Source organism: Scyliorhinus torazame, chromosome 3 (genome assembly GCF_047496885.1).
Source record: "Scyliorhinus torazame isolate Kashiwa2021f chromosome 3, sScyTor2.1, whole genome shotgun sequence".
Classification (NCBI taxonomy): domain Eukaryota; kingdom Metazoa; phylum Chordata; class Chondrichthyes; order Carcharhiniformes; family Scyliorhinidae; genus Scyliorhinus; species Scyliorhinus torazame.
Window position 1 is genome coordinate 103,710,511 of NC_092709.1, and position 25,321 is coordinate 103,735,831.

Sequence of the window (25,321 nt, forward strand, 5' to 3'; positions counted from 1 at the left end):
ATCTAAAACACCTGACATGACAATCTCAGTTTTTGGAAATAATGCTCCTCTGATAGGATTAAGAAGCTGAGCTGTGTTCTGTACGTTCTGCGAAGTGGATATCGTTCCCTTCCTTGCTGGCCACCTGCATTTCCCCCAACAGCATGTCCTCACTGTTGATAATGCTAATTGTCCAATATATGGAGTCCAATCAAAGGCAGCCATGGTGTCACCCACCGTGTGAACACATCCAAACTGTTCAATTAAGTCCCTCGCAACAAGTAATCTCATCAAACTGTTTCCCAGATGGAACTCAGAAAGCAGCTGTGAGCATTGAACCGTTGGTGTAAATCAACACCTTGGTTGTACAGTTCACAAGCAATGTATTTACAGCTCTGACTCGAAGCAAACCTTGCCTTCAGTCCAGAAGCAGAATTTAATCTGATCCTTCTGTTTTCCTCAGTTGGTTCAATTCAACAAAGTTTCAAGTATCAAAATCCAATACATTCAGATTCAAAACATTTGAATTGTCCTTATATGGCTCTCATCATCTTAAATTTGACGACTCAAACTCCATTCATCAAAGTTAATTCTGACAAGATTGGAAAATAACAAATATAATGGTTTCAAGAACATGCAGACCCATCAGATTTCATTCCTTTGAAATGCAAGTTGCTCATGCAGGTTAAGGATCTAAATGAGATCAAGACCTCATTCTTAGAAATAAATGCAGTTTCCTCGGCAGGATTTTCCTTCCCATTGGACAATTACTATGCATTTGACCAAGTGCCACATCAGTGTACAGGACATTAATGAGACCACATCTGGAGTAGTGTGTGCAGAATTGGTCACCTTATTTAAGGAAGGATGTAAATGCGCTGGAAGCAGTTCAGAGAAGGTGTACCTGGAATGGGTGGGTTGTCTCATGAGGAAAAGCTGGACAGACTAGATTGGTAATGTGCTGTAAGTAAGAGGAGTAAGAGGCGACTTGATTTAAACAAACTCTGGAGGGGTCTTGACAGGGTGGATATAGGAAGGAGGATTCCTCTTGTGGGAAATTCTAGAAATAATTAAAATAGAGATGAGGCAGTTTTCTCTGTCAGAAGGTTGAGAGTCTTTGGAACCTATTCCTGAAAAGGTGGTGAAAGCAGAGTCTTTGAATATTTTAAAAAACAGATGTGGATAGATTCTTGGGGGTTAGACTGGATGCAGATTTAAAGTTACTACCAGATCAGCCATGATCCAATTAAATGGTGGAGGAGGCTCAAGGGGCTGAATGGCATACTCCTGTTCCTTATTTGCATGTTCCTATGTTATTGTCTTACATCTTTGATATCCTCTTTTGGTTTGGAAGGGAGTCTGCCATGTGATACTTTATCAAAAGTAATTTGTCAATATGTGTTGTCACCTTCTTAAAATAAGCAAGACCTACCCTTTTAAAGTCATGTTCGTGGTCATTACTTTTCTTATTTTCATACAAGGGTTCCACTATTGAACCAATTTTTGATTTCATTCGTTTTCCAACTATTTGAAGTCAGGCCAATGGGTTGGGAGTTGACGGTATTACTCGGTTACTCTTTACTCTCTGAAATCATCCTGGAATAGTTGGTGGTTTTGGAAGAAAGGGAGTGAGGCTCAGTATTGCTTAATTTGGTTCAACCACAACTGGCACTAGCAATGGATGGCCAAAACAGTTGTACGCCAGGTCTACTTAAGCCTTAAGAAAGAGGCCATATCATGGGGATCACTTTTGACTACCCTCTTGCTGTTTTAATCTATTTGCAGTAATGTTTTGACATTATAGGCTGAAATTTTAAGGCTCTGGAGGAGGGCAGGAGGTGATGGGCCCAAAATCTTTGGCCTGGTCCAGCCTCCGGACTATTTTCCAGGAGCCTGGCTTGGGGCAGGAAGCCTACCTGTTCGCAAGTGGCACTTGAGTCAATTAAGGGGTCTATTGAGGCCCTTTCCATACACAAACTGGAATTTTACAATTGGAATGTTGTGGCCAAAACGCAGCTCACAAACGGAGGTTGTATCTGAAACAATGGACTGGGAGGCTATACTCCATTCCACTATTTAACAATTCACCCTCATAGCCAACTCACAGATGGCCACAAGCCACACTGTAGAGAGGTTCTCTCTCCAACAGGACAATGTAGCAGCTTGAGTGCTGAGGTGCTCTCTCGCCCTCTTACCAGACTGCAGCTTCTACAGGGCTGGGGGGCGGCTTCATATCGGATCGCGTTATATATTCTGGTCCTCATAAGTTAGAAATAATCACACTTTAGATTTCATCAAGTGTATTTCTTACATCTCTCCTGTGATTGGTAGACTGATACACTGATGAAGTCATGCCTAACATAAAGTAAGATGATTGTGGTTATTGGAGGTCAATTATCTCAGTTCCATGACATTACTGCCGGAGTTCCTTGGGGTGATGTCCTCGGCCTAACCATCTTCAGCTCCTTTATCAATGATCTTTCTTCCATCATAAGGTCAAAAGTGTGACTGTTCGCCAATTATTGCACAATGTATAGCACCATTTACGACTTCTCAGATACTAAACAGTCCGTGTCTAAATGCAGCAAGACCTGGACACTATCCAAGGTTAGGCTGACAAAGAACAAACAAAGAACAAAGAAAAGTACAGCACAGGAACAGGCCCTCCGGCCCTCCAAGCCCGTGCTGACCATGCTGCCCAACTAAACTACAATCTTCTACACTTCCTGGGTCCGTATCCCTCTATTCCCATCCTATTCTTGTATTTGTCAAGATGCCCCTTAAATGTAGCAAGTAATATTTGTGCTAGACAAGTGGCAGGCAATGACCATCTCCAACAAGAGAGAATCTAAACATTGCCCCATGACATTCAATGACATTACCATCGCTGAAATCTCGCACCATCAACATGTTGGGGGCTACCATGGACCAGAAACTGAACTGCACTAGTCATATAAATACTGTAGCTACAAGAGCAGGTCAGAGGCTAGGAATCCTATGGCAAGTAACTCACTTTCTGATTCCTCTTGTCCACCATCTACAAGGCACAAATGTGATGGAATATTCTCCACTTGCCTGGATAGGTGCAGTACCAACAACACCCAAGAAGCTTCACACCATCCAGGACAAAGCAGCCCATTTGATTGGCATCCCATCCACAAATATTCACTCCCCCCACCACCGATGCACAGGCAGCAGTGTGTATCATCTACAAAATGCACTGCAGGAACTCAGTAAGACTCCGCCAACAGCACCTTCCAAACCCACGACCTCTACCATTTAGAAGGTCAAAGGCAGCAGACACATGTGAACACCTCCACCTGGAAGTTCCCCTCCAAGCGATATGCCATCCTGACTTGGAAATATATCACCATTCCTTCACTGTCACTGGGTCAAAATCTTGGAACACCCACCCTAACAGCACCATGGATGTGTCTACATCACATGAACTGCGAACACTCAAGAAGACAGCTCACCACCACCTTTTCAAGGGCAATTAGGGATGGGCAATAAATGGTGGCCGAGCCAGCGACACCCATATACCGTAAATTAATAAAAACAAAAGTTTAAATAATCAAGCCAGTATGCATCACTCCGGAATCTTGTGCTTCTTATGGAATAATTTATGGATCAAATCAGTTGTAATTAACTATTTACTCATACAAATGTCTAGTTAATTTAACACGTATCAGACCATATCTCACCATCTCTTTCTTAAATGAAAGGAATTTTAATAAGATTCAAAGTGAAGATTGATTTTGTCAAGGCAAACCTGATTATTTAAGAGCTAAAAGGCTGGACTTTCTAGCCCCCTACAGCATGTTTTCTGGCAGCGGAGGGCAGCTGGCCATTGACCGCAGGTACTCACATATATGCAGCTGCATTCAAATTTCAGGGAACAATGGAGTGACATTGTTGATTAGATTTTACATGAGTATTGCTGATCACAAAGCATGGCTGCACAGTCCTGGTGTCTGGAGTTGCTGTGTCCGTGTATAGGGCAGGATTTCTATTTTAAAAGGTCCCGTCACAAAATGCAGCCAATTGCTAGTCATCAATGAATCATGTTGTAAAATTTGTATGACCAATTTGGCTCTCCTCTTCAGTCAGTCTAGAAGCAGCTAGCTCTGCTTCCTCAGGCGCCTGACGAAGCAACAACCTTTTCTACCCCCACAAAAGCTGGGTCCCTGGTACAGCTATTGCAACCATTTCAAAACTGTGTTAATCGGGATGAGACACTCAAAATTCACTGGAGTCGGCAGCAGAGAAATCAAGTGGTGCTAAGCCCATCGTGCCAACTTCCTGCTAAAGTTTTATATCTTAATAGAACGTTCTTTTTATATTCAAAATTAAAACACAATATTGCTGCAAGCCTTCCCTTGGTCTTCAGTACAAGAAGGATGGAGTATAAAAGTAAGGAAGTCTTGTTACATGCGTACAGAGCTTTAATTGATGCGCACTTAAGGGCTTCATTGTGCTGTTGCTGGTGTTAACAGTGATGGGGTGGAGGGGGTCGCATGCATGAAATACGACAAGTAAATACTTATGCCTCCAAGATAAGGTCCTTCGTCCGAAGGCACTAAGTGCCTGATCGAGGGACCCAACACGAGGAACGGAGAGCTGCTGAGAACCACCCTCCGCCCTCGCTGCCATCCCTCCTCCCCCGGTAGTCCCCAGCACCCCGGATCACTCCTTTGTAGCCTGCGATGATTCTCGGCCTCAGGTGGATCTAGTCCAGTCAGCAGACAACAGCCCACTTGGTGGTGAATCATTGTTATTTGGAAGATGCAGATGGATGGAATCAGTTGGGCCATGGCGTGAGGGACATAGCACAAGGCCTTCGGTTTTCCACAGCGCCCTGCTTTCTTCTACATTGACTTCAATGGAGTTTAAATAATTATTAATTTTCTTCCTTTCCTCTCGCAGTACTGCCCAAAAACAATTTCACCCTCAGAATGTTTCAAGTAGCAAATGGGATTTACACCAAAAAAGAAAGCTTTGCTGGCATTTCTGACATTGGTAATTATAGTGGCAACAAGTTTCAAGTTGCTAACGTCGAGTTGATGAAGGCATCAACACCAACACTACATGGACATGTACCCCATCTCCTTTCAGGATTGAGTTAGCTGTTGGAAGGGGAAACTCCAGCTCCTTGTGAATATTATTGTTGTTCAGACAAACCTGCCTCGAGGATCATAACAAAGTGTGAGATGGGATTGTATGAAAAGAGGAGCTCACCTGGGGATTTGACCGGAGAATAAGCTGTGTAGTAACCTCCTCTTTTAACTGTACTCATTCAGTTAACACACAAGCAGAAGGAAAAAACATTAAGGAGAGATGTTACCACACAATCATAAATAGAACAGTGTATCAAATTCAAAACACGAGGGTTAAAAACAAAGGAAAAATTAGTACAATTAAGGACAACATTTAGCTGAGTAACAAAGACTAATATAAGGAGATGAAGACATATCAGAGATCACAAATATACAATGACAACACAGGGCATAATCCATAGTGTTTCTAGGTGTGGGAGACTATTTTCTGAAATACAGTCAAGTAATCTGGAGAAACAGATCTGAAGATGACTTGTTTAATAGTGGCTGCAAACCAACCATGTGGAAATAAGGCATTGTGTTTCTATTCATAGATTCAGAGTGTTATTTACATTAAACACACCATGGTTCTGCTACATGGATAAGTTCAAACATGCAGGTGCCTTTTTTTTATTGGTGCATTAGGAAAGAATATATTTGCAGCTGGCTTATAAACAGTGGGAGTAATTGTAACTTTGGGCAATAGTCTAAAATGGCAATATCAAATTGGTTACCCATTCCATAAACCGATCGATTTTCTTTTGCAACTGAAAGTGCAGCTAATTCAATATCAGCCATTTTATACCACTGACTAAAGTTAAAATTACCCCTAAGGCGTTGCTTGTTGGGAAAGGAAACTGTGTGTGCATCTGAGAAACGTGAGGCAAAAGAACCCTAAAGTGTTACCATTTCTACAATTCCAAGGGTTAAATATCTAACAAAGTTACCAGTTCACAATAAGCATTAGTCCATAACTTCCTCAATCCCCAGCATCACATTTAAAGGGTACCCCAATGATGTGCTGGGGGATCCCTCGAGTACGATCCCATGCAAGGGTTTACCCGGCAATTGCCCAGAAGTGTTAACTTCCTCTAGACAATTGCACTGGGCTGGGAACCATCCGACAGAAGTGATTTAAATTGTTAACCTTGCATGGTTCTGCCAGTTTTATCCAAATAGTTACTCTGAAAGTTGCGGTGGTGACCCAGCCTTGCAGGGTGCAGCCTGCACACACACATGACCCGCCAGGGGACCTACCATACCAATCCCTCCCCCCCCCTCCCCCGGCCACCGTAAAATGGGGGCTGTTCCTTTTTTCCCTGCGCCCCAGTTACTCCGCGCCAATGCAGCCGAGAGCAGGCTTCACTGCTCTTGTCTCACCCAGCCTGAGTGACGAAGGTTGGGTGAGATAGGGGCTGTAGAATTTCAGCAAGAGTAAGTCAGTCGAGAGGGGCAATCCAACAGAGATTGCCACTCTGACGAAGTTCGGAGTCATTATTCACTTCCTTGATTCTGTAGTAATCGGACAATCTTTCTGCCAATCAGCTGACGATACAATACACGTATTGAGAATAGTTCTATTGAGAAACGTTCAAAAGCCTTTCAAGTGATGTAAACATCGAGGGAAGTGTAAAGGTCAGAAATGGTGGCACAAAAATGAACACAAGATAATACACTAGGAACAGAAGGGTATTTTTTGTGCACAGAGGCAAGCTATCTTTCTGCCTGCTCATTCACATACAATTTCCCCATGGGTCAGTTAAAAGTAGTCAGACTTGTTAAAAGTAGTCGGGCTTGTTAAAAGTAGTCCTTCGCTTTTTTTGGATGTTTTTATTGCACTGCCATTTAAAAAAGTTGTACCTGATGCAGGAGACCTGCTTCGGCGAGATGGCCCAGGACTTTTTGATCCGGAATGTCGTGAGGTACTACCAGAACGCGAGTAGGATGATTTCATCACACGACACTCTGAAAAGAAAGAAGAAGCCCTATTATTTTTATCCTTTGCATTTCAGACTTTATTAATAATGGATTTCATATCTTTATTGATTGTAAAATAGGTATTATCTATATTACAATGCATTTCTATATTTGTCTTTGACAGTGGTATTTTTAAACATGGACATTGAGTATGACGGGAAAAGTTCCAGTTTTAGCTGTACAAGGAAAGAATACAGTAAAACTTTGATGAGTCGACTCTTGGGATCCACCTCCAAATTTGTGTTGAGTGGAGCTTCATGATAGCCAAGGACGCCCTGTTCCCACAGGAATGGAGCTCTATGTAATCCAATATGCCTACAAACACAGTCTATGCCAAAAATAACACATTCAAAGTCTTTATTCAATTTGTTCACACCTTACAATGGCCTGACCTTCGGGGGCTGTGCATTAAAAGAGGTTGGAGGTCACCCAGGCAGTTTTGTTAGACTCATACTGCTTGAAAAGTACATTCATGAAGCAATGTAGTTTCTTGGACTTGTCTATCACAAGAAGCAGAAGCTTTTCGTTGCCATCTATGCCGGTGCAGACTGCAGCAATGACACATTTTGTCCTCTGCTTTCCACCATTACATGCTTTACATTTCAGCATCGAAAAGCGGTCTGGCAAAAGATGGTAAAGCTGGATTTATCCAGTTACACCTGGATAAAAATGTTTCATGGTACATACTGTTCAAAACGTGATCAAGACCATTTTGGAGCTAACCATCTGTCATATTTGCTGCCATAACCGCAGCACCGTCACCACTTATCACACAGATAACAATGCTGTGCCGTGTCTTGAATCAGTCCAGCCATCTGTTGCTGCAGTTGATGCAAATTGATAAACTGTGTCAGGTCTCAAGGGGTATATCTCCAGTTAATGATAAAAGGGGGAACATGGCTCGCTGGAATTGTGCTTCACCACAAAGCCTCCCAACTCATCATGTCACTCCTACTCCACCACTGACCAGCAGAATAGGGCCACCATATTTTGATCCATTGCATCTTTTCTTCAGGCCTTTCTTTGCTCCTTGAGCTTCTTTTCATTTTTTTGTTTGAAACTGTGTTGTTGGAGCGAGGGATTGCATTTGGTATCATTTCTGCGATGACGGTCATTCTGAGCCAGTTGACATATCGCTCCCTTGGAGGTTTTCTTTCTTTGTTCATCCGGGTGATCAGGGTGCAATTTCTAATCCTGACCTGGTCTGATGGTTTGGAGGAGGTTCCCTGGTTGTACCGGGGAGGTGGGAATCGACAGTCCCTCCCAGGGTGCCCAATTGTCGGGTGGCTTGATGGTTGTTATTCTTCTCGGGTTGGGGTTACCTCCAGTTGGGGCGGAGGTAACTATCCTCTTTTTAGTATCTCTTCCTCAATGCTGGCTGCTCGGCATGCGCCAGGAAAATATGGACCTGGTTTGAGACTTGATCCCTTATTATCCTGTGGATTAGTTCTAGTAGTTTGAGCTTTTTCTTCCTTTTTTGGGAGGCTGTGAAGGTTTGAACATAATCCAAACATGTTGCTGCCAGTTCTCTCTGAATAATAGTGTGGAATGATTTTGGTTCTGCGCTAGGCCTTAGTTTGGGGTTGAGTTGCATTACGTGGTACATATGTAACCCCCCTTAGAACTGGAGAACTGGAGTTTGAGCATATTTTTTTTGCTTTTGTAAGGGCAGGTATGAAGAATCCATGCTTGCTCCTACATGGATGCTGATGGGTCTGGTATCTGAAGAGAAGAGGCTGTGGTGTTTTGTTGGTGCCGCTAGAGATGAGGGAGATGTTTGTTGGTGCGCACCCGAACATGACGTGGAAAAAGTATCCTGATTTCTCATAGCAATTGTGGGCTGATGCAGCATGGGAGGGTGTGCACCATTTTACCATGTTTCTCATGGCCTCATGTTTTTCCCTCGGTCTCTGGTGGAGCTGTATAGGTACCTACTTATGTCTAATGATTGTATCAAGCCAGTTATGATGTTGCTATCCTGTCTCTCTCTCTATACTCATGCATACTGAGCTGTTTTTTGTTCCTTGCTTATGGCGATGTATTATTTTATAATTTTGTTGCGTCATTCTCTAAAATGTAAAACGTTAATATACATTAAAAAAGGAAACATTACCTCAAAGTAAATCTCAGGAAAAACATATTTAGGCAAAAATTCAGTAAGTTGCTTTTCAAATCAAATAATGTGCATTCCTGTGTTATTATGACTTATCCTAATGTTTCAGGATAAATTTACCAGATTAAACAGAGTGGTTCTGTTCTTCTTGGAGTTCAGAAACATGAGGGATGATATGGTTGAAACATAGGGCATGATTTACCAGCTGCATCCTGCCAGAATCGGAAAGGGAAGCCAACAATAGATTAATTCCCGATGGTCAATACATCTTGCGGGATCTAACGAGATCTTGTGAGAGGTCGCAATCTGGATCCCACCCACAATGGGCAGGAACCAGACTCGCACAATTAAAAGAGCTTAAAAGCTCACTTGCCATATTGCTGCCGGATCAAATGGCCACCCGACATCTATTGGCTTCGCTGAGGAGACCCCCTGCCGTTTGCCGATCAGCACTTCTCCCCACAAATGGGGAGCAGGCAGAATGTCACTTAGGGGGGGGTCTCTCCAGGGATTGAATGCCCCCAGGTGGTCAGTCTCTGGCTAGGCTGGCACCCGGGCAGTGCCACCCTGGGCACTGCCCTGGCACTGCTAGGGTGCCCATGTGGTACTGACAAGCTGGCAGGGGCACTGCCAGGGTGCCAAGCCAGGGATCGGGCCTGGGGGTACCCTGTCGGTATGTGGTGGTGTGCAGGGGAGCTTGAGGACCCCCTAACAGTGAGTTGGGGAGATCTGAGGGTTGCTTTAGCGGGTCAAGAGATCCGGGCGTCATCATTGGAGCTCCTCAGTGCAGGATATGTGCTAAGTGCGGCCTCGGTGGGGTGTTCACCACTGGGGCCCTAAAATAAGAGTGTCGTTAGATAGTGCCCAGTTAGATAGTGACTTTTTTGTTAGTTAAATCGCACCCATATAAAATTCTTACGGGGTTAATGTTGGGAGGATGTTTCCACTCATGGGAGAGTGTAGGACCAGAGGGCACAGTCACAGAATAAGGGGGTGGTCATTTATGATGGGGTTGAGGAAGAATTTATTTTCTCAAAGATTGGTGAATCTTTGGAATTCTTTACCCTAGTAAACAGTGGAGGTCGGGTCCTTGAACATTTTCAAGGCTGAGATTGATAGGTTTTTAATCAGTAGTGGCATTAAAGGTTATGGAGAGAAGGCAGGAAAGTGGACTGAGTCAGTGTGAGATCAGCCATGATCTTATTAAATGGCAGAGCAGGTTCAAAGGGCTGAATGGCCTACTCTGTTCCTATTTCTCATGGTCTAAGTGGAGTGCTGGGATGAAACTTGAATCCACAACAACTTTCGGACTCTGAAAGCAAGACTGCTACCAACTCAAGCACAGCTGACATGTTAGCACAAAGATCATCAGTGCTATTTACCGGGTTTAATAAATATGTAGAAAAAAAATCTGATATGTGACATTAGATCAACAAAGGCAAAAAAATATTAAAGCTTATTAAATGTTATTACTTTTTCTGATATCAGGATAAATTTGTCTTCATATTCTATCAGCTTTTCTGTTCTTTATAATTTATCATTATATAGCTATTACAGCAGTCTAGGCAAAATGATTCACAGTATTGAAATCTCAATATGAGTATGAACTTCTTAATTCGTCTAATGGGATTCTTTTGACACTCAAATAAATTTAGGCCACGAATAGAAACGTACTATCATTCTTTTAGCCAAGAAATGCAGAAGAGCTAAATAGGAAAACCCCTGAAATCAGGCGATTTACAAGTGTCCATTGATCGTAATATGGCCAGGACATCAACTCATGGCGCCTGCTCATTTGAATGAATGCGACGTGCAGTCTGCACTTACCACTCTGTTAATTGGCCCCATGCAATAGCAGGCAGCCCATCACCAGTTAGAGGTAGCCTGCATCTCTCAAACCAGAGGCACAATGGGGCTAGAGCAGGTGCTGGCTATTGTGTAGGAAGTCAATCTGACCTAGAAAACAATGAAGAATGGCACAACATGCGAGACAGTGGGCTGCAAGGATACCAATACTGCACTAGAGACCTTGGTGAAAGAGGTGGGAAGTAGGAGAGATGTCCTGTAACCACAAGAGGCCAGGAAACACTTGAGGCTTAAGGTCAAAAGGTTGTGGGAGCAAACAGCTGTGGCAGTCAATGGAAGGAGTCAAGCCCCGTGAACCTGGATGTGTCAAGAAATTAAATTACCTCACGAGCTTAATGAATGCACCTTTAAATGCTATATCCTGCCAACTGTACCAGCCTAACGTACTGCTCAAATTACCACACCCCATCATTCACCTATTAATAATCTTTATCAAGCATGTCTCATAACTAATATTCACATACTTTACCTTACTCTCACAAAATTACCATTGCCGCAAATCTCACATCCAACATCTCACAGCTTGCATATACTGTCAACTATTCAAGCGTGATAGCCACAACATCCAAACAATTTCATGACACACTCACTGACACACTTCCTTATCTTTTGCAGAAGAATGTGCCACACAACTGGAGGCAACAGATCAGGCTCACAGGGCGACAGATGCACCAGCATGTCCTAACCCCACATGGTGGAGACGACATTGTCCATTACTGGGACAGTCATTGCTGAGATCGTGAGCAACAGCTTGGCTCAAAACCACTGAACGTGACCGTATCCTCACACCTAATCCGTCTTCCCGCTCCCTCCTCTTCCCACTTCCAAGCTGTGGAGAGTATGAGCAGTCACCTCTTACCCTCCCTTCTCCTCATGATAACCTTTCTCAGTGCCCAGATACCCAAGTGCAACCTGGTCAACCAAGGGTGAAAGATCTAGAAGACAGTGATGATGAAGAACTCTTGCAGCCATCACACAATACTGACACTACATGTGATTTAAAGAATAGCACAGGTAGGATCTGTACATGATGAGACACCAGATATGAGTGGCCTTTAGCCTGGGCAGGAGCCAAAGATAATGTATTGCCAACTTGACAGAGGGCGACGTTGCCCAGGGGATCCACTACAGATGACTCAGAAGAGGACGTCAACAGGGAAGTGGTTTATAAAAGTAGGTTGATTGTTTTTTTAAATATTTTTTATTCTCCTCCTTTTTCACATTTTCTCCCAAATTTACACCCAACATTAAATAATAATCATTAACGAATGTAATGTCAATCCCCATATCAATAACAACAATCCCATCCTCCCACCAAACCCCAGATATTAGCCCGCATGTTAACATAAACAAATGACAAAAAGGAATCAGGAATCACCCACACTCACCATTAACACATACAGTCCCCCTCCCCCCAACCCTCCCAGCCCCCAAACCCCCTAATGTTCGATGCGATCCAATTCTCGAAAGTGCATAATGAATAACGCCCATGAATTGTAGAACCCCTCCATCCTTCCCCTCAGTTCAAATTTGACCTTTTCAAGTGTCAAGAATTCCAGCAAGTAGGTTGATTGTTATGCACAATGAAATGCTTGGTGCAGTGGGAATCCTATCAGAAAGCCAATGGTTAATTTCTTTTTTTTTAATAAAAATAATTTTTATTAAAGGTTTTCATAAAATATCAATAACAAAATGAGAAAGAAAAAAGAACCCAACAGGGTTAAGTACAAAATGCAATCTAAAAAAGCAACCCCCAAACCTCTCCCCCCACCCCGCTACATAAATAATAAATTAACATTAGCACCCCGACCTAACACAACAGGTGTATACACCCCCTCAGACCCTCCAGTGTAAATAACAGAAACAAAAATAAAGTAACCCCCCCCCCCCCCCCCCCCCGCCCCGAGCTGCTGCTGCCATTGACCAATGTCGATCGTTCTGCCAGAAAGTCTAAGAACGGTTGCCACCGCCTAAAGAACCTTGTACCAACCCTCGCAAGGCGAATTTCACCCTCTCCAATTTAATGAACCCTGCCATATCGCTGATCCAGAATTCCATGCTTGGGGCCTCGCATCTTTCCACTGAAGGAGAATCCTTCGCCAAGCTACCAGGGACACAAAGGACAGAATTTCGGCCTCTTTCGCCTCCTGCACTCCTGGCTCCTCTGCCACCCCAAATATTGCGAGCCCCCAGCCCGGTCTTACCCTGGATCCGACAACCCTCGACACCGTCCGTGCTACGCCCCTCCAAAATTCCTCCAGCGCTGGGCATGCCCAGAACATATGGGTGTGATTTGCTGGGCTCCCTGAGCACCTAACACACCTGTCCTCACCCCCAAAGAACCGGCTCATCCTTGTCCCGGTCATGTGTGCCCTGTGCAGCACCTTAAACTGTATGAGGCTGAGCCTCGCGCACGAAGAGGAAGAGTTCACCCTCCCTAGGGCATCTGCCCACGTCCCCTCTTTGATCACCTCTCCCAACTCCTCCTCCCACTTACCTTTCAACTCCACCACCGAGGCCTCCTCCTCCTCCTGCATCACCTGGTACGTTTCCGAGATCACCCTCCCAGAGAGCACCCTGTCCTGTACTGTGTATGGCAGTAGCTGCGGGAATTCCACCACCTGCCGTCTGGCAAACGCCCTTACCTGTAAGTACCTGAAGGTGTTCCCCAGGGGGAGCCCGTACTTTTCCTCCAGCTCACCCAAGCTCGCGAACTTCCCGTCCACATACTGGTCCATCAACTTTCGTATCCCTGCACTGTGCCACCCCGAAAACCCTCCACCTGTTCTTCCTGGGGCGACCCGGTGGTACCCCCGTAATGGGGTCCACGCTGAGGCCCCAACTTCCCCCTATGCCGCCTCCACTGCCCCCAAATTTTGAGGGCTGCCACCACCACCGGGCTCGTGGTATACCTCTTTGGAGGGAGCGGCAGTGGCGCCGTTGCCAGCGCCCCCAGACTCGTGCCCACACAGGACGCCGTCTCCAGCCTCTTCCATGCAGCCCCCTCCCCCATCATCACCCATTTGCGCACCATCGTCGCATTGGTGGCCCAGTAGTACCCACAGAGGTTGGGCAGCGCCAGCCCCCCCCCCCCCTATCTCTACTCCGCTCCAGGAACACCCTTCTCACCCTCGGAGTCCCTCGCGCCCACACAAACCCCATTATACTCCTGTTAACCCGCCTGAAAAAAGCCTTCGGGATAAACACGGGGAGGCACTGGAACAGGAACAAAAACCTTGGGAGCACCGTCATTTTGATTGACTGCACCCTACCCGCCAAGGACAGCGGCAACGCGTCCCACCTCTTGAACTCCTCCTCCATTTGCTCCGCCAGCCTTGTAAAGTTTAGCCTATCAGGGTCCCCCAGCTCCTGGCCACCTGGACCCCCAAATATCTGAAGCTCCTCTCCGCCCTTTTTAGTGGGAGCTCACCAATCCCCCTCTCCTGGTCCCCTAGCTGAACTACGAACAGCTCGCTCTTCCCCATATTGAGCTTGTACCCCGAAAAGTCCCCGAATTCCCTAAGGATCCTCATTACCTCTGGCATTCCTCCCACCAGGTCTGCCACATACAGCAGCAGGTCGTCCGCATAAAGCGATACCCTATGATCCTCCCCACCCCGCACCAACCCCCTCCAGTTCCTCGACTCTCTCAGTGCCATAGCCAGGGGTTCAATCGCCAGTGCGAAGAGCAGGGGGGACAGGGGACACCCCTGTCTCGTCCCTCTGTGCAACCGAAAGTACTCGGACCTCCTCCTATTTGTGGCCACACTCGCCATCGGCACCTCATACAACAGCCTAACCCTCCTGACAAACCCCTCCCCAAACCTCTTCAGCACCTCCCACAGGTACCCCCACTCTACCCTATCGAAGGCTCACCTCCTCGTCCGCCAACAGTCCCACCTCCAAGCGCCACAACGGGTGCTGGTCCCTCTCCTCCCCCATCTCCAAGTCCACCCAATGCGGGGCGTGGTCCGAAATGGCTATTGCCGAATACTCGGTATCCTCTACTCTCGCTATCAGCGCCCTACTCAAAATGAAAAAGTCGATTCGAGAATAAGCCTTATGGACATGTGAGAAGAATGAAAATTCCCTAGCCCCCGGCCTTGCAAATCTCCAAGGGTCCACCCCTCCCATCTGGTCCATAAACCCCCTCAACACTCTAGCCGCCGCCGGCTTCCTACCCGTCCTAGACCTGGAGCGATCCAGTGCCGGATCCGACACCGTGTTAAAGTCTCCCCCCATTATCAGGCCCCCCACTTCCAAGTCTGGGATCCGACCTAACATACGCCGCATAAAACCCGCATCGTCCCAGTTCGAAGCATACACATTGACCAGTACCACCCTCTCTCCCTGCAACTTACCACTTACCATTATGTACCTACCGCCATTATCTGCCACAATGCTCGACGCCTCGAACGACAACTTCTTTCCCACCAAGATCGCCACCCCTCGATTTTTGGCATCTAGCCCCGAGTGAAACACCTGACCGACCCACCCTTTCCTCAGTCTTACCTGGTCTGCCACCTTCAGGTGTGTCTCCTGGAGCATTACCACATCCGCCTTGAGCCCCTTCAGGTGCGCGAACACGCGAGCCCGCTTAACCGGCCCATTCAGTCCCCTTATATTCCAGGTTATCAGCCGGATCAGGGGGCTACCCGCCCCCCTCCCCTGCTGACTAGCCATGACCCCTCCTCGGCCAGCCACGCGCCCACACCCGGCCCGTTCCCCACAGCGGCATACCCCCGTCTTGCCAACCCCCCCCCCCCTCGCTCCAGCTCCTCCTTGACCTTAGCAGCAGCAACTCGATTCCCCCCCACCCACCCCGGCTTGGACCCATCCTAGCTGGTTTACTCCCTCCATTGCACTTCCACAAGCCAGCTGACTCCTGCTGTCCCCGGCCACTCCCGCCTCCCCTTCGACTCCTCCCATTGTGTGGCACACCCTCCTCTCCCGCTCCCCATCCACAGGCTCTCCCCCTCCGTTCGAAGCGCGGGAAACAATCCTTGCTTCCCCGCCCCGGTCCCGCCCCCCCCCCCCCAGTCTTCGGCGCGGGAAAAAAGCCCACGCTCTCCACCTACCAGGCCCCGGCACCAACCAAAACAGTGCCCAACCCGCCCCATCCACCCTCCCCAATCCGAAAGAGAAAAACACCGAGAAAAAGAAACCCAAAACAATGCAAAGGCCCCCCCCCCGAACAAAAAATAGGCATAACATATCCACCGCAGTCCCCAATCGCCCATCCCGACCCTCAGTCTGTGTCCAGCTTCTCGGCCTGAACAAAGGCCCACGCCTCCTCCGGAGACTCAAAATAATGATGCCGGTCCTTGTATGTAAACCACAGTCGCGCTGGCTGCAACATGCCAAACTTCACCCCCTTCCTGTGCAGCACCGCCTTCGCTCGATTGTACCCGGCCCTCCTCTTCACCACCTCCGCACTCCAGTCCTGGTATATCCGAACCTCCGCGTTCTCCCACCTGCTGCTCCTCTCCTTCTTGGCCCACCTGAGCACACACTCCCGATCGACGAACCGATGGAACCGCACAAGCACCGCCCGCGGAGGCTCGTTAGCCTTGGGCCTCCTCGCCAACACTCTATGGGCCTCTTCCAGCTCCAGGGGCCCCTGGAAGGACCCCGCTCCCATCAGCGAGTTCAACATGGTGACCACATAGGCCCCCACATCCGGCCCCTCCAGCCCCTCCGGGAGGCTCAGAATCCGCAGATTCTTCCGCCTCGACCGATTCCCCATCTCCTCAAACCGCTCCTGCCATTTCTTGTGGAGCGCCTCGTGCGCCTCCACCTTTACCACCAGGCCTAAGATCTCGTTCTCATTGTCAGAGATCTTTTGTCGAACCTCTCGGATCGCCACCCCCTGGGCCGTCTGCGTCTCCAGCAGCTCATCAATAGGAGCCTTCATCGGCTCTAGCAGGTCCGTTTTAATCTCTCGGAGGCAGCGCTGGATACCCTCCTGTTGCTCCTCCGCCCACTGCCTCCACGCTGCCTGGTCTCCACCCACCGCCATTTTGTCCTTCTTCCCTCCCTTCTTCGGGTCCACCACCACCTTTATTGTTGCCCCGCTCCTAGTTAAAGCCATATACTGATGGGGAACTATTATTAACTCCTTCCCACACCGGGAAACATCGGAAAAGTACCCTTGGGGGCCCTGAAAAGAGCCCAAAGGTCCGTTTTTGTGGGAGCCGCCGAATGTGCGACTTAGCTCCGCATAGCCGCAACCGGAAGTCTCGAGAGGGAATCCTTTTGGCAGTGTTCGCTTCACCAATCTGCCCCAAAAAGTTTATGGAAACTCCTGAAAAAGGTCTGAGAGTCCGTTCCAGACGGAGGCTGCCGAATGCGTGACCTACTCCTCCATGGTCGCCACCAGAAGCCTCGGCCCCGCTTCTTCAATGGCCTTGGTAGATCTTTTCACTGTTGTTCCCTCTGCTGCTAGAATTCACCTTTAATAAAGGCCCTCAAGTCAGCTTGCAGCCTTTAAGCTTGCCCTTCCCCCGCCTGCATGCTGGCTTTTGTCTCAGCCAAATCTTTTACTGTTTCTGCCGGGTCTGGTAACCAAGAGACATACCATTCCTGGGGGACACTGTCGGGGGAATGTTGCAGTCTTCTTCCCACACGGGAAATATCGAACAATTGCCGTTGGGGGCCCTGTAAAGAGCCCAAAAGTCCGTTCCAAGCGGGAGCTACCGAACATGCGACCTAGCTCTGCATAGCCGCACCCGGAAGTCGCCAATGGTTAATTTCAATGAGCATGGGCAAATGCTGCATCAGTTTGGCACAGGGCCTTGTGCAGTGCTCTGAGTCTAGCCTTCCCAGCATGGAATCGGTGGCCAACTCCATTTGCACACTTGTGAGCCCAGCCATGTTGCATCCTCTGATGGCAAAAGTTGCTGCTTCCATTGCAGCATAAATAGAAGCCACCAAACATCTGAATGTTGCAGTGGAAGCTCAGACCGCTGCAATGCAAGGTCAGCTTGCTGCCATCATGGCTGTGGAATACAGTGTAGAAAGGGGTTCAATGAAGTCCAGCATCAATCCTGCAACGGATTACCAGGATTGTCAAGGCACCACCCCAAATGAGTTGCAGTGACTTCATTGAAGACAAACCTGTTCTCTCAGGAGGACAGCTTCTTCCTCCCACTTTGCCACTCCACGAGTGCTCTTGCACTCTTGCTCTTGCCTGTTCGACAGCCAGCCCACTGCTGCCCCCCTGCTGAGATACTACAATCTGAAGCTGAACCATCGAGGTGCAGAGCTGTTTGGGTTCATACTGCGAGGCTATCCTTAGACTCTTCAACTGAAAGTCAGCAGCCTTCCACCAGCCATTTTGCAGTCATTAGGCAGTATTAGGATAGACAAAGGCACATAGAAGGCAGGAAAGTGATGATAGTTTACTTTTGTACACAATGTGGCCTTAGTTCATTTCTAAATTTGGTTTGGATTTCTTACTTCGTGATGACCTTTATTTTTACATTGTGACTATATGGACAATGGTTGGTGACAGAGGAAAGTGGGACTGTTGGTGAATGGGAATTGAGGCTGTGGTTACTGATATTGCACTTTGGTGAGTTCTGGCCTGGCAGAAAGAGGCTGTCTCGGTTGCCGCCTCTCTTTCTTTTCCTCATCTTCATGCTACTGTTCCTCAGCAGTTTGTCCTAAAGCAGGGTGCAAGATCTGTTCCCTCATGATGATGATATTGTGCAGTGTGCAGCAGACCATCAAGAATCCTGATACCCATTCTGCCAAGTATTGCAGGGCTCCTCCAGAGCAGAAAACCTCACCCATTACTTTAGCACCCCAACGATCTCTGCTATTACATTTCAGGTGGCAGCATGGCTTCCATTCTACACATATTGCACACATGTGCATGGGTTGTGCACTTGAATCATTAGCCATGTGGTCTGCGGATAACCCCAGTCTCCCAGGAGCCATTCTCGGTTTTCCTGTGGTGATTCAACCGGCCCAGCAGATTTCTGCAGAATGGGGTCATCATGATTGCAGTCAGGACACCACACATTGGTCTGCATGACTCGCTGCTTATGACAGCACTCCCGCTGGATGTTGAAAGAGCAAAACTCTTTCTATTCTGGTGCAGGGAAGGGCTAATGTGTGGTGTCCACAAAGTGATGTCTGCGTAGTCAAAGGTATCAGGGAAGCCTGAAATCTTAGCAAAAGAGTAATCTCTCTTCACCTGCTTGTGTCTGGTAAGAGAGGATTAAATGTAGTTAGCTCTCATTGAGTGGAGGTGTCTCAGTGGCCTCCCTTACACAACAGTGGGGTGGCAAACAGCAGAGATGCTGCAAATATTTCCCGTACCAACCTGGAAGAAGGTATTCACCTAAAAATTAATTGTAAAATCACTGGCAATGCAGCCCTCGCCATACTTTGTAATTGTAGTTGTAGCTGCAGCAGGTAGCAGATTCCAGTGAAGACCTCTTTACTGAAGCACAGAGTTTTGCATACTTTGGGCGAGATTTTCCGACGAGCCAGCAGAGGCTGCCCACTAGCAAGATCTACCAGTCTCACCGTTGTCAACTGATTGCCCGTTGATAGCACTCTCGTCGCCAGGAAACCCGTGCGCCAGCGTGGGACCGGAATTTCCCACTGGCATGAATTTCATAGAATTGACAGTGCAAAAGAAGGCCATTCGGCCCATCGAGTCTGTACCAGTCCTTGGAAAGAGCACCTTACCTAAGCCCCCACCTCCACTCTATCCCCGTAACCCAGTAACCCCACCTAAGCATTTTGGACACAAAGGGCAATTTAGCAAGCCAACCCGCCTAAACTGCACATCTTTGTACTGTCGGAGGAAACCGAGCACCCGGAAGAAACTCATGCAGACACGGAGAGAAAGTGCAAACTCCGCACAGACAGTGACCCAAGCCGGGAATCGAACCTGGGCGCTGGAGCTGTGAAGCAACAGTGCTGTGAAGCAACTGTGCTAACCACTATGCTACCATGCCACCGTAACAGACGGTAAATCCTGCCCAATTCTTGTTGAATCTCAGGTTGTTCTCTAGACACATTGGGTGGCTATGGTCCCTTGCTGAGAACTCATTTCTCCCTCCTCCCGCTGCTAAAGCTTGTCCTCCTCGGCATGGTCTATGTTCATTCTCCAAATCATGCTGTATCCCATGGGGAATATCTACTGGTCCACTCATGTTTGGGGGGAACTGGTTTAGCACCGGCCACACTGTTACAAGTAGACTTTTATTACTCCAGAAACTTGTAGAATTGTAGCAGCAGCCCAAATAAATCAACCAGCAACTAACTTGAAGTGGTTTTGATGTCTCTAAATAGTGCAACGGACCACCCTTTCTGCTGCTCAATGCGTGTTTCACTGTGTGAAGTTAAGAGAGGGCATTGGTTGGAAAACTGAGCTTCAAATAGCATTGCTGGTGCAAAATCAGTTTTGAATACTGATTGATGCCATGATTTTCAGCTCTGCATACTCTAGTAGACGTTGACTGCATGCACACTGATGCCCCCATCAAAATGGCATCTGGTGTGATTCACCTCACAAAATTTGCACGTACATCATGAATGCTTTTTGGAGTTCTTAGGGCACTTGTAGCACCCACAAAATGGGTGTTAAGGAGCGCAGTTTCTTGCTCTGATAAACGGTCACAAAATACCCAGTGTATGCCAAAAATAGTTACCAGCCAGATTGTTAAAAGAGGCAGTTTATTTCAGAGATCATATAAAATGAAGGCGGTTACAATAAAACAGATTTAAATCGCATCAGAGCAGAGCAACTTTGAAATAACTACAAAGGAAAACATTAGAGTCCCAATTTTAACCTCCAGCAAAGATGGGCGCAATTCTCCCATCGGGACACTAAGTCCCGACGCCGGAGTGAAAACCGGCGTGTAACACTCCGGCGTCGGAGGCCGCTCCCAGCCCCCTATTCTCCCGCCCCCGGGGGGCTAGGAGCGGCGGCGCGTCATTTACGCGCACCGGGCCTTGGCGCCGCGTAAAAGCGGCACCGCTTAAATGACGCGGCCGGCGGCGCGTAAATGACATCATCCGCGCATGTGCGGTTGCTGTCCTCCCCGCGGCCGCCCCGCAAGAAGATGTCGGATGGATCTTGCCGGGCGGTGGAGGAAAGGAGGTCCTCCTTCAGAGAGGCTGGCCCGCCGATCGGTGGGCACCGATCGTGGGCCAGACCACTTTTGAGGTCCTGCTCCCGGTGCAGGAACCCACCTCCCCCCCCCCCCTCACAGGCCGCCCCCCCCAGCATTCCCACGCTGTTCACGCCGGCAGCGACCAGGTGTGGACGGCGCCGGCGGGAACCTGTGTTGGGCAGGCCGCTCGGCTCATCCAGACTGGGAAATTGCTGCTCGCCCGTTACAAACGGCAAGCGGCGATTCTCCCAGCAGCCAGCCATGATTCTCGCCGCGCCGGTTTGGGGGGGGTGGGAGAATCACGTGCGGGTGACGGGGCGGCGTGGCGGGACTCGCGCGGTGACTGGGCGATTCTCCCACCCGGCGTGGTTTGGGGGGGGGGGGGGGGGGGGGTGAATTCCACCCAATGTTTTTATGATCTGTCCTCACTTGCCATCATTTAAACCCACTGATTCTAACACACTTGTCACTGGTGCCTCATCAATATTTAAATATTGGGAGATCTGATTACATCATTCAGACTCAAAAATCATTTCAAATGAAAACAGAAAATATTGTAAATACTCAGCAAATCAGGCAGCATCTGTGAAAGAAACAGAGTTAATGAGGGAATGTTACAGTCCCCCCCCCCCCAACTTCCCCTTGCTCTGTGTGCATCAGAGGCATCCCCTAAGATTGCACCCCCCATCTGTGCCTCATTATCTGGCCTCCAAAATCCATGTCCCGCTCCCCTCTCACTCTCTAGGATTCCCAATCCCCCCCTGCTCAAGAAACCTCAGACCCACCATATTCGGCATGCCTGACATTTGTTCGTGGCCCACCTTACAGTCCCAGCAGCATTCGCTACTGTGAGTTATGATGCTGCAGGGACTGCAAAGCTATTGGCCAAACTGAATTGGCTGGCAGCTCTCAAGGGCAGGACTTCTTTTCACTGAGAGATGGAAGTCCACTCTGAGCTAGTTAAGGCCACCCTCAGTGGGTTATTGTTGTGGTGAAGCTTTACTTAAAGTTGATCTTCCTTCTGGCAGAAGGAAGAGGTGGTCGCTGATGAGCAATACACACCCCTGTAAAATTCAGCTCAATGTTGCAGGTCGATATAGACTGTTCTGATTAAAGGTCATTGACCTGAAGCATTAATTGTGTTTCTCTCCAGCACAGATGCTGCGGACCTGTTGAGTATTTCCAGCATTTTCTGTTCCGCCCAGGGTTTCCCTCCACATCTCTTGCTTGTGTTCACCTCCAGATCACCCCCCTCCGAGGCCATTCCCATGGTTCTCTGACAGTGGAAGCCGCTTCCTGCTGCCAGAACTGAGACTCCAACCTGAGGGCCTTACCATTCCCAATAGGTTCTAGTGATGTTCTGCTACGCCGGATGATAATGTAGCCTGGAATTAAAATGGCTCAGGCCACCTTCATAAGGCCATAAAGACATAGGAGCAGAATTAGGCCACTCGGCCCATCGAGTCTGCTCCGCCATTCAATCATGGCTGATATTTTTCTCATCCCCATTCTCCTGCCTTCTCCCCATAACCCCTGATCCCCTTATTAATCAAGAACCTAACTATCTCTGACTTAAAGACACTCAGTGATTTGGCCTCCACAGCTGGCAAAGATTTCCACAGATTCACCACCTTCTGGTTGAAAAAATTCCAGATTGTGCCCTCTAGTTCTAGTTTTTCGTACTGGTGGAAACATCCTCTCCACGTCCACTCTATCCAGGCCTCGCATTATCCTGTAAGTTTCAAAAAGATCTCCCCTCATCCTTCTGAACGTCAACAAGTACAGACCCAGATCCTCATCTGTTCCTCATATAACATCTTTATGCCAGCCCATAAAATCAGACTTAAGATTTTGGTGGGTGTCATTTTAACTGTTGTTGAACCACTTGTTTGAAATTAGAGAATACCAATTGGAAAATCCGATGTGATAAGAGTTCTAGCTGGGGCACTGGATAAAGGTCTTGACAAGGAACCCTGGCCATCTTATCCTCTCTATCAAGCAGCATAGAGGCAGCAACCCTGCTGCCAACATCAAGATTAGCTGACTCAGCAGAGACCAGTTATTTATTGTGGGGCCTGCTTCAAACAATTTAAGACAAGTGCTGTGGTCTAAATAAACTCTTTGAACAGATATGAACTGAGGCTGAAAGATGTAAAGGGATTCATTTGAATATGTTTTAACAGCAAGACTTTGAAGAATTTAAGAGTTAATAAATGTAATTTGGTTTGAATGCAACTAACAATTTTGTATGGAACAATTCACACAGGTTATCTGAACTTCGAATAAAACAATCAATATGACTTCCGGTGACGGCGGGCGGGAGGCAGTCGTACACTGGAGGGCTCCCGCTCGGGAATAGAAATTTCTGGATTTTAACGCCGGGTCCCAGGGGCAACGGAGGCTGAAAAAGCTGTAAGAAGGCACAGGGAGGAGAAATGTCCAAGCTTGGGAAAAAAACGGCCGTGAAAAAGGGGGTGAATGAAAGTCCGCCGGTGAGTGGAAAAGTCAGCGCAGGAACTGTAAGGAAAGCGGAGGCTGGAGCACCAGGGGAGGCCGCATCGCTCACAGCAGAAGAAATGACCAAAGTGATGGTTGTGGAACTTGAAAAACAGTTCACAAAGCACATGGAAACGATGAAGAAAGAGATGGGGGCGGTATTGAAAGTGCTGGTGGAGGAGGCAATTGCCCCGGTGAGGGCGGCGGTATCAAGCGCAGCGGCGGAGGTGCGGGAGCAAGGTGAGACATTGGAGGAAATGGAAGAGGTATTATCGCAGCACAGTGATCAACTCACCTCGATGGGGAAGGACATGCGGAAGATGACAGAGACCAACAAGGGTCTGCGAGCCAATATGGAAGACCTGGAAACCAGAACCAGGCGGCAGAATCTGAAGATCGTGGGTCTGCCCGAAGGGGTGGAAGGCCCAAGGCTGACAGAGTATTTTGCCATGATGTTGGTGGAGCTATTGGGGGAGGGGGACGATCCGTCTCAATACGAACTGGATTGGGCTCATCGGTCGTGGAGGCCTATACCAAAGGTGAGTGAGCCGCCAAGAGTAGTAACTGTGTGTTTCCGTAGCTACAGCGTGAAGGAGAAGGTCCTGTGCTGGGCAAAGCAGAAGCGGGTGATGCAGTGGGCTGGAGCTGGTATATGCATATACCAGGGCTTTACGGTGGAGCTGGCGAGGAGGTGGGCTGCCTTCAACCAAGTGAAGAAGGCACTGTACATCAGTAAGGTGCAGTGCGGCATAGTGTATCCAGCTAAGTTGAGGGTGACCTACAAATCCAAGGACTTTTATTTTAGGACGGCAGAAGCGGCGGAGGAGTTTGCGAAGGCAGAAGGACTGTGGCATAATTGAGAAATGGTCATGTACCGATGTAGCCTCATGTAACTGTATTTTTTCACTGCGTGTTGGTGTATGTACTAAATGAGTCGACGCTGTATATTTGGACAAGGGAAGAGTTGGGACTTTCATTTGCAATGATGGTTCTTTGAGGCTTGGGTGTGTATGTTGGGGTTGTGTGCTAAAGGGGATTTCTTGGTTTTCCTAGGACCGGGCAAGGGGGAAGGAGACCTGGGCGGGGGCCTCCACGCTGGACGGTTTAAGCCGGCCAGTGAACGGGAGTGAGGTGGGGGGAGGGGCTGCGGCCATCGGAGTCTGAAGAACAGGTTTCGGTGAGTTTCGCCGGGATGAAATTCTGGGGGAAGGAACAGAGGTTGGGGGGGGAGGAGTTTACAAGAGGAAGTGGAGGGGAGGAGTTTGGGAGGGGGGGGTGGTGTCTACAATTCATGGGTGCCATTCACGGTACTCTTTTGGGGATTGGATGGCATTGAATATTAGGGGGTGTTGGGGGAGTGGACTATATATGTCAACCGTGACCAGGGGCGATTCCGGATTCCTTTTTCTTTTTTCCTCCTTGGGAGGTTTAGTTTTATTTGATGCTTATATTGTCATGCAGGCCGTTGTTTGGGGGGGTAGTGGGAAGATGGGATAGTTGTTGTTGGTAGGGGGATTGACATTGTATTCGTTACCGTTTACTGTTTGTTGGTGGGGTGTAAATTCTGAAGAAAATGTGAAAATGGAGAATAAAAATACTTGAAAAAAACAAAACAAAAAACAATCAGTATAATTATGCAGCCAAAGAAAATCACGTCACTT

The 25,321-nt window shown here is 48.0% G+C and overlaps 1 protein-coding gene across 5 annotated transcripts in view; it reads right to left on the reverse strand.

Moving 5' to 3' along the window:
• Positions 1–25,321, reverse strand: part of dclk2a (doublecortin-like kinase 2a) — a 528,903-nt gene that overhangs the window by 185,063 nt on the left and 318,519 nt on the right. For 4 of the 5 annotated variants that reach the window (XM_072496079.1, XM_072496083.1, XM_072496081.1 and 1 more), the window contains exons 4-5: positions 6,936–7,040; positions 5,218–5,265 (exon numbers count right to left, since the gene is read on the reverse strand). In XM_072496079.1, the coding sequence (XP_072352180.1) occupies positions 5,218–5,265; positions 6,936–7,040 (153 nt within the window). The remainder of the gene's footprint in view (positions 1–5,217; positions 5,266–6,935; positions 7,041–25,321) is intronic. The other variant, XM_072496080.1, reaches the window with a different exon arrangement.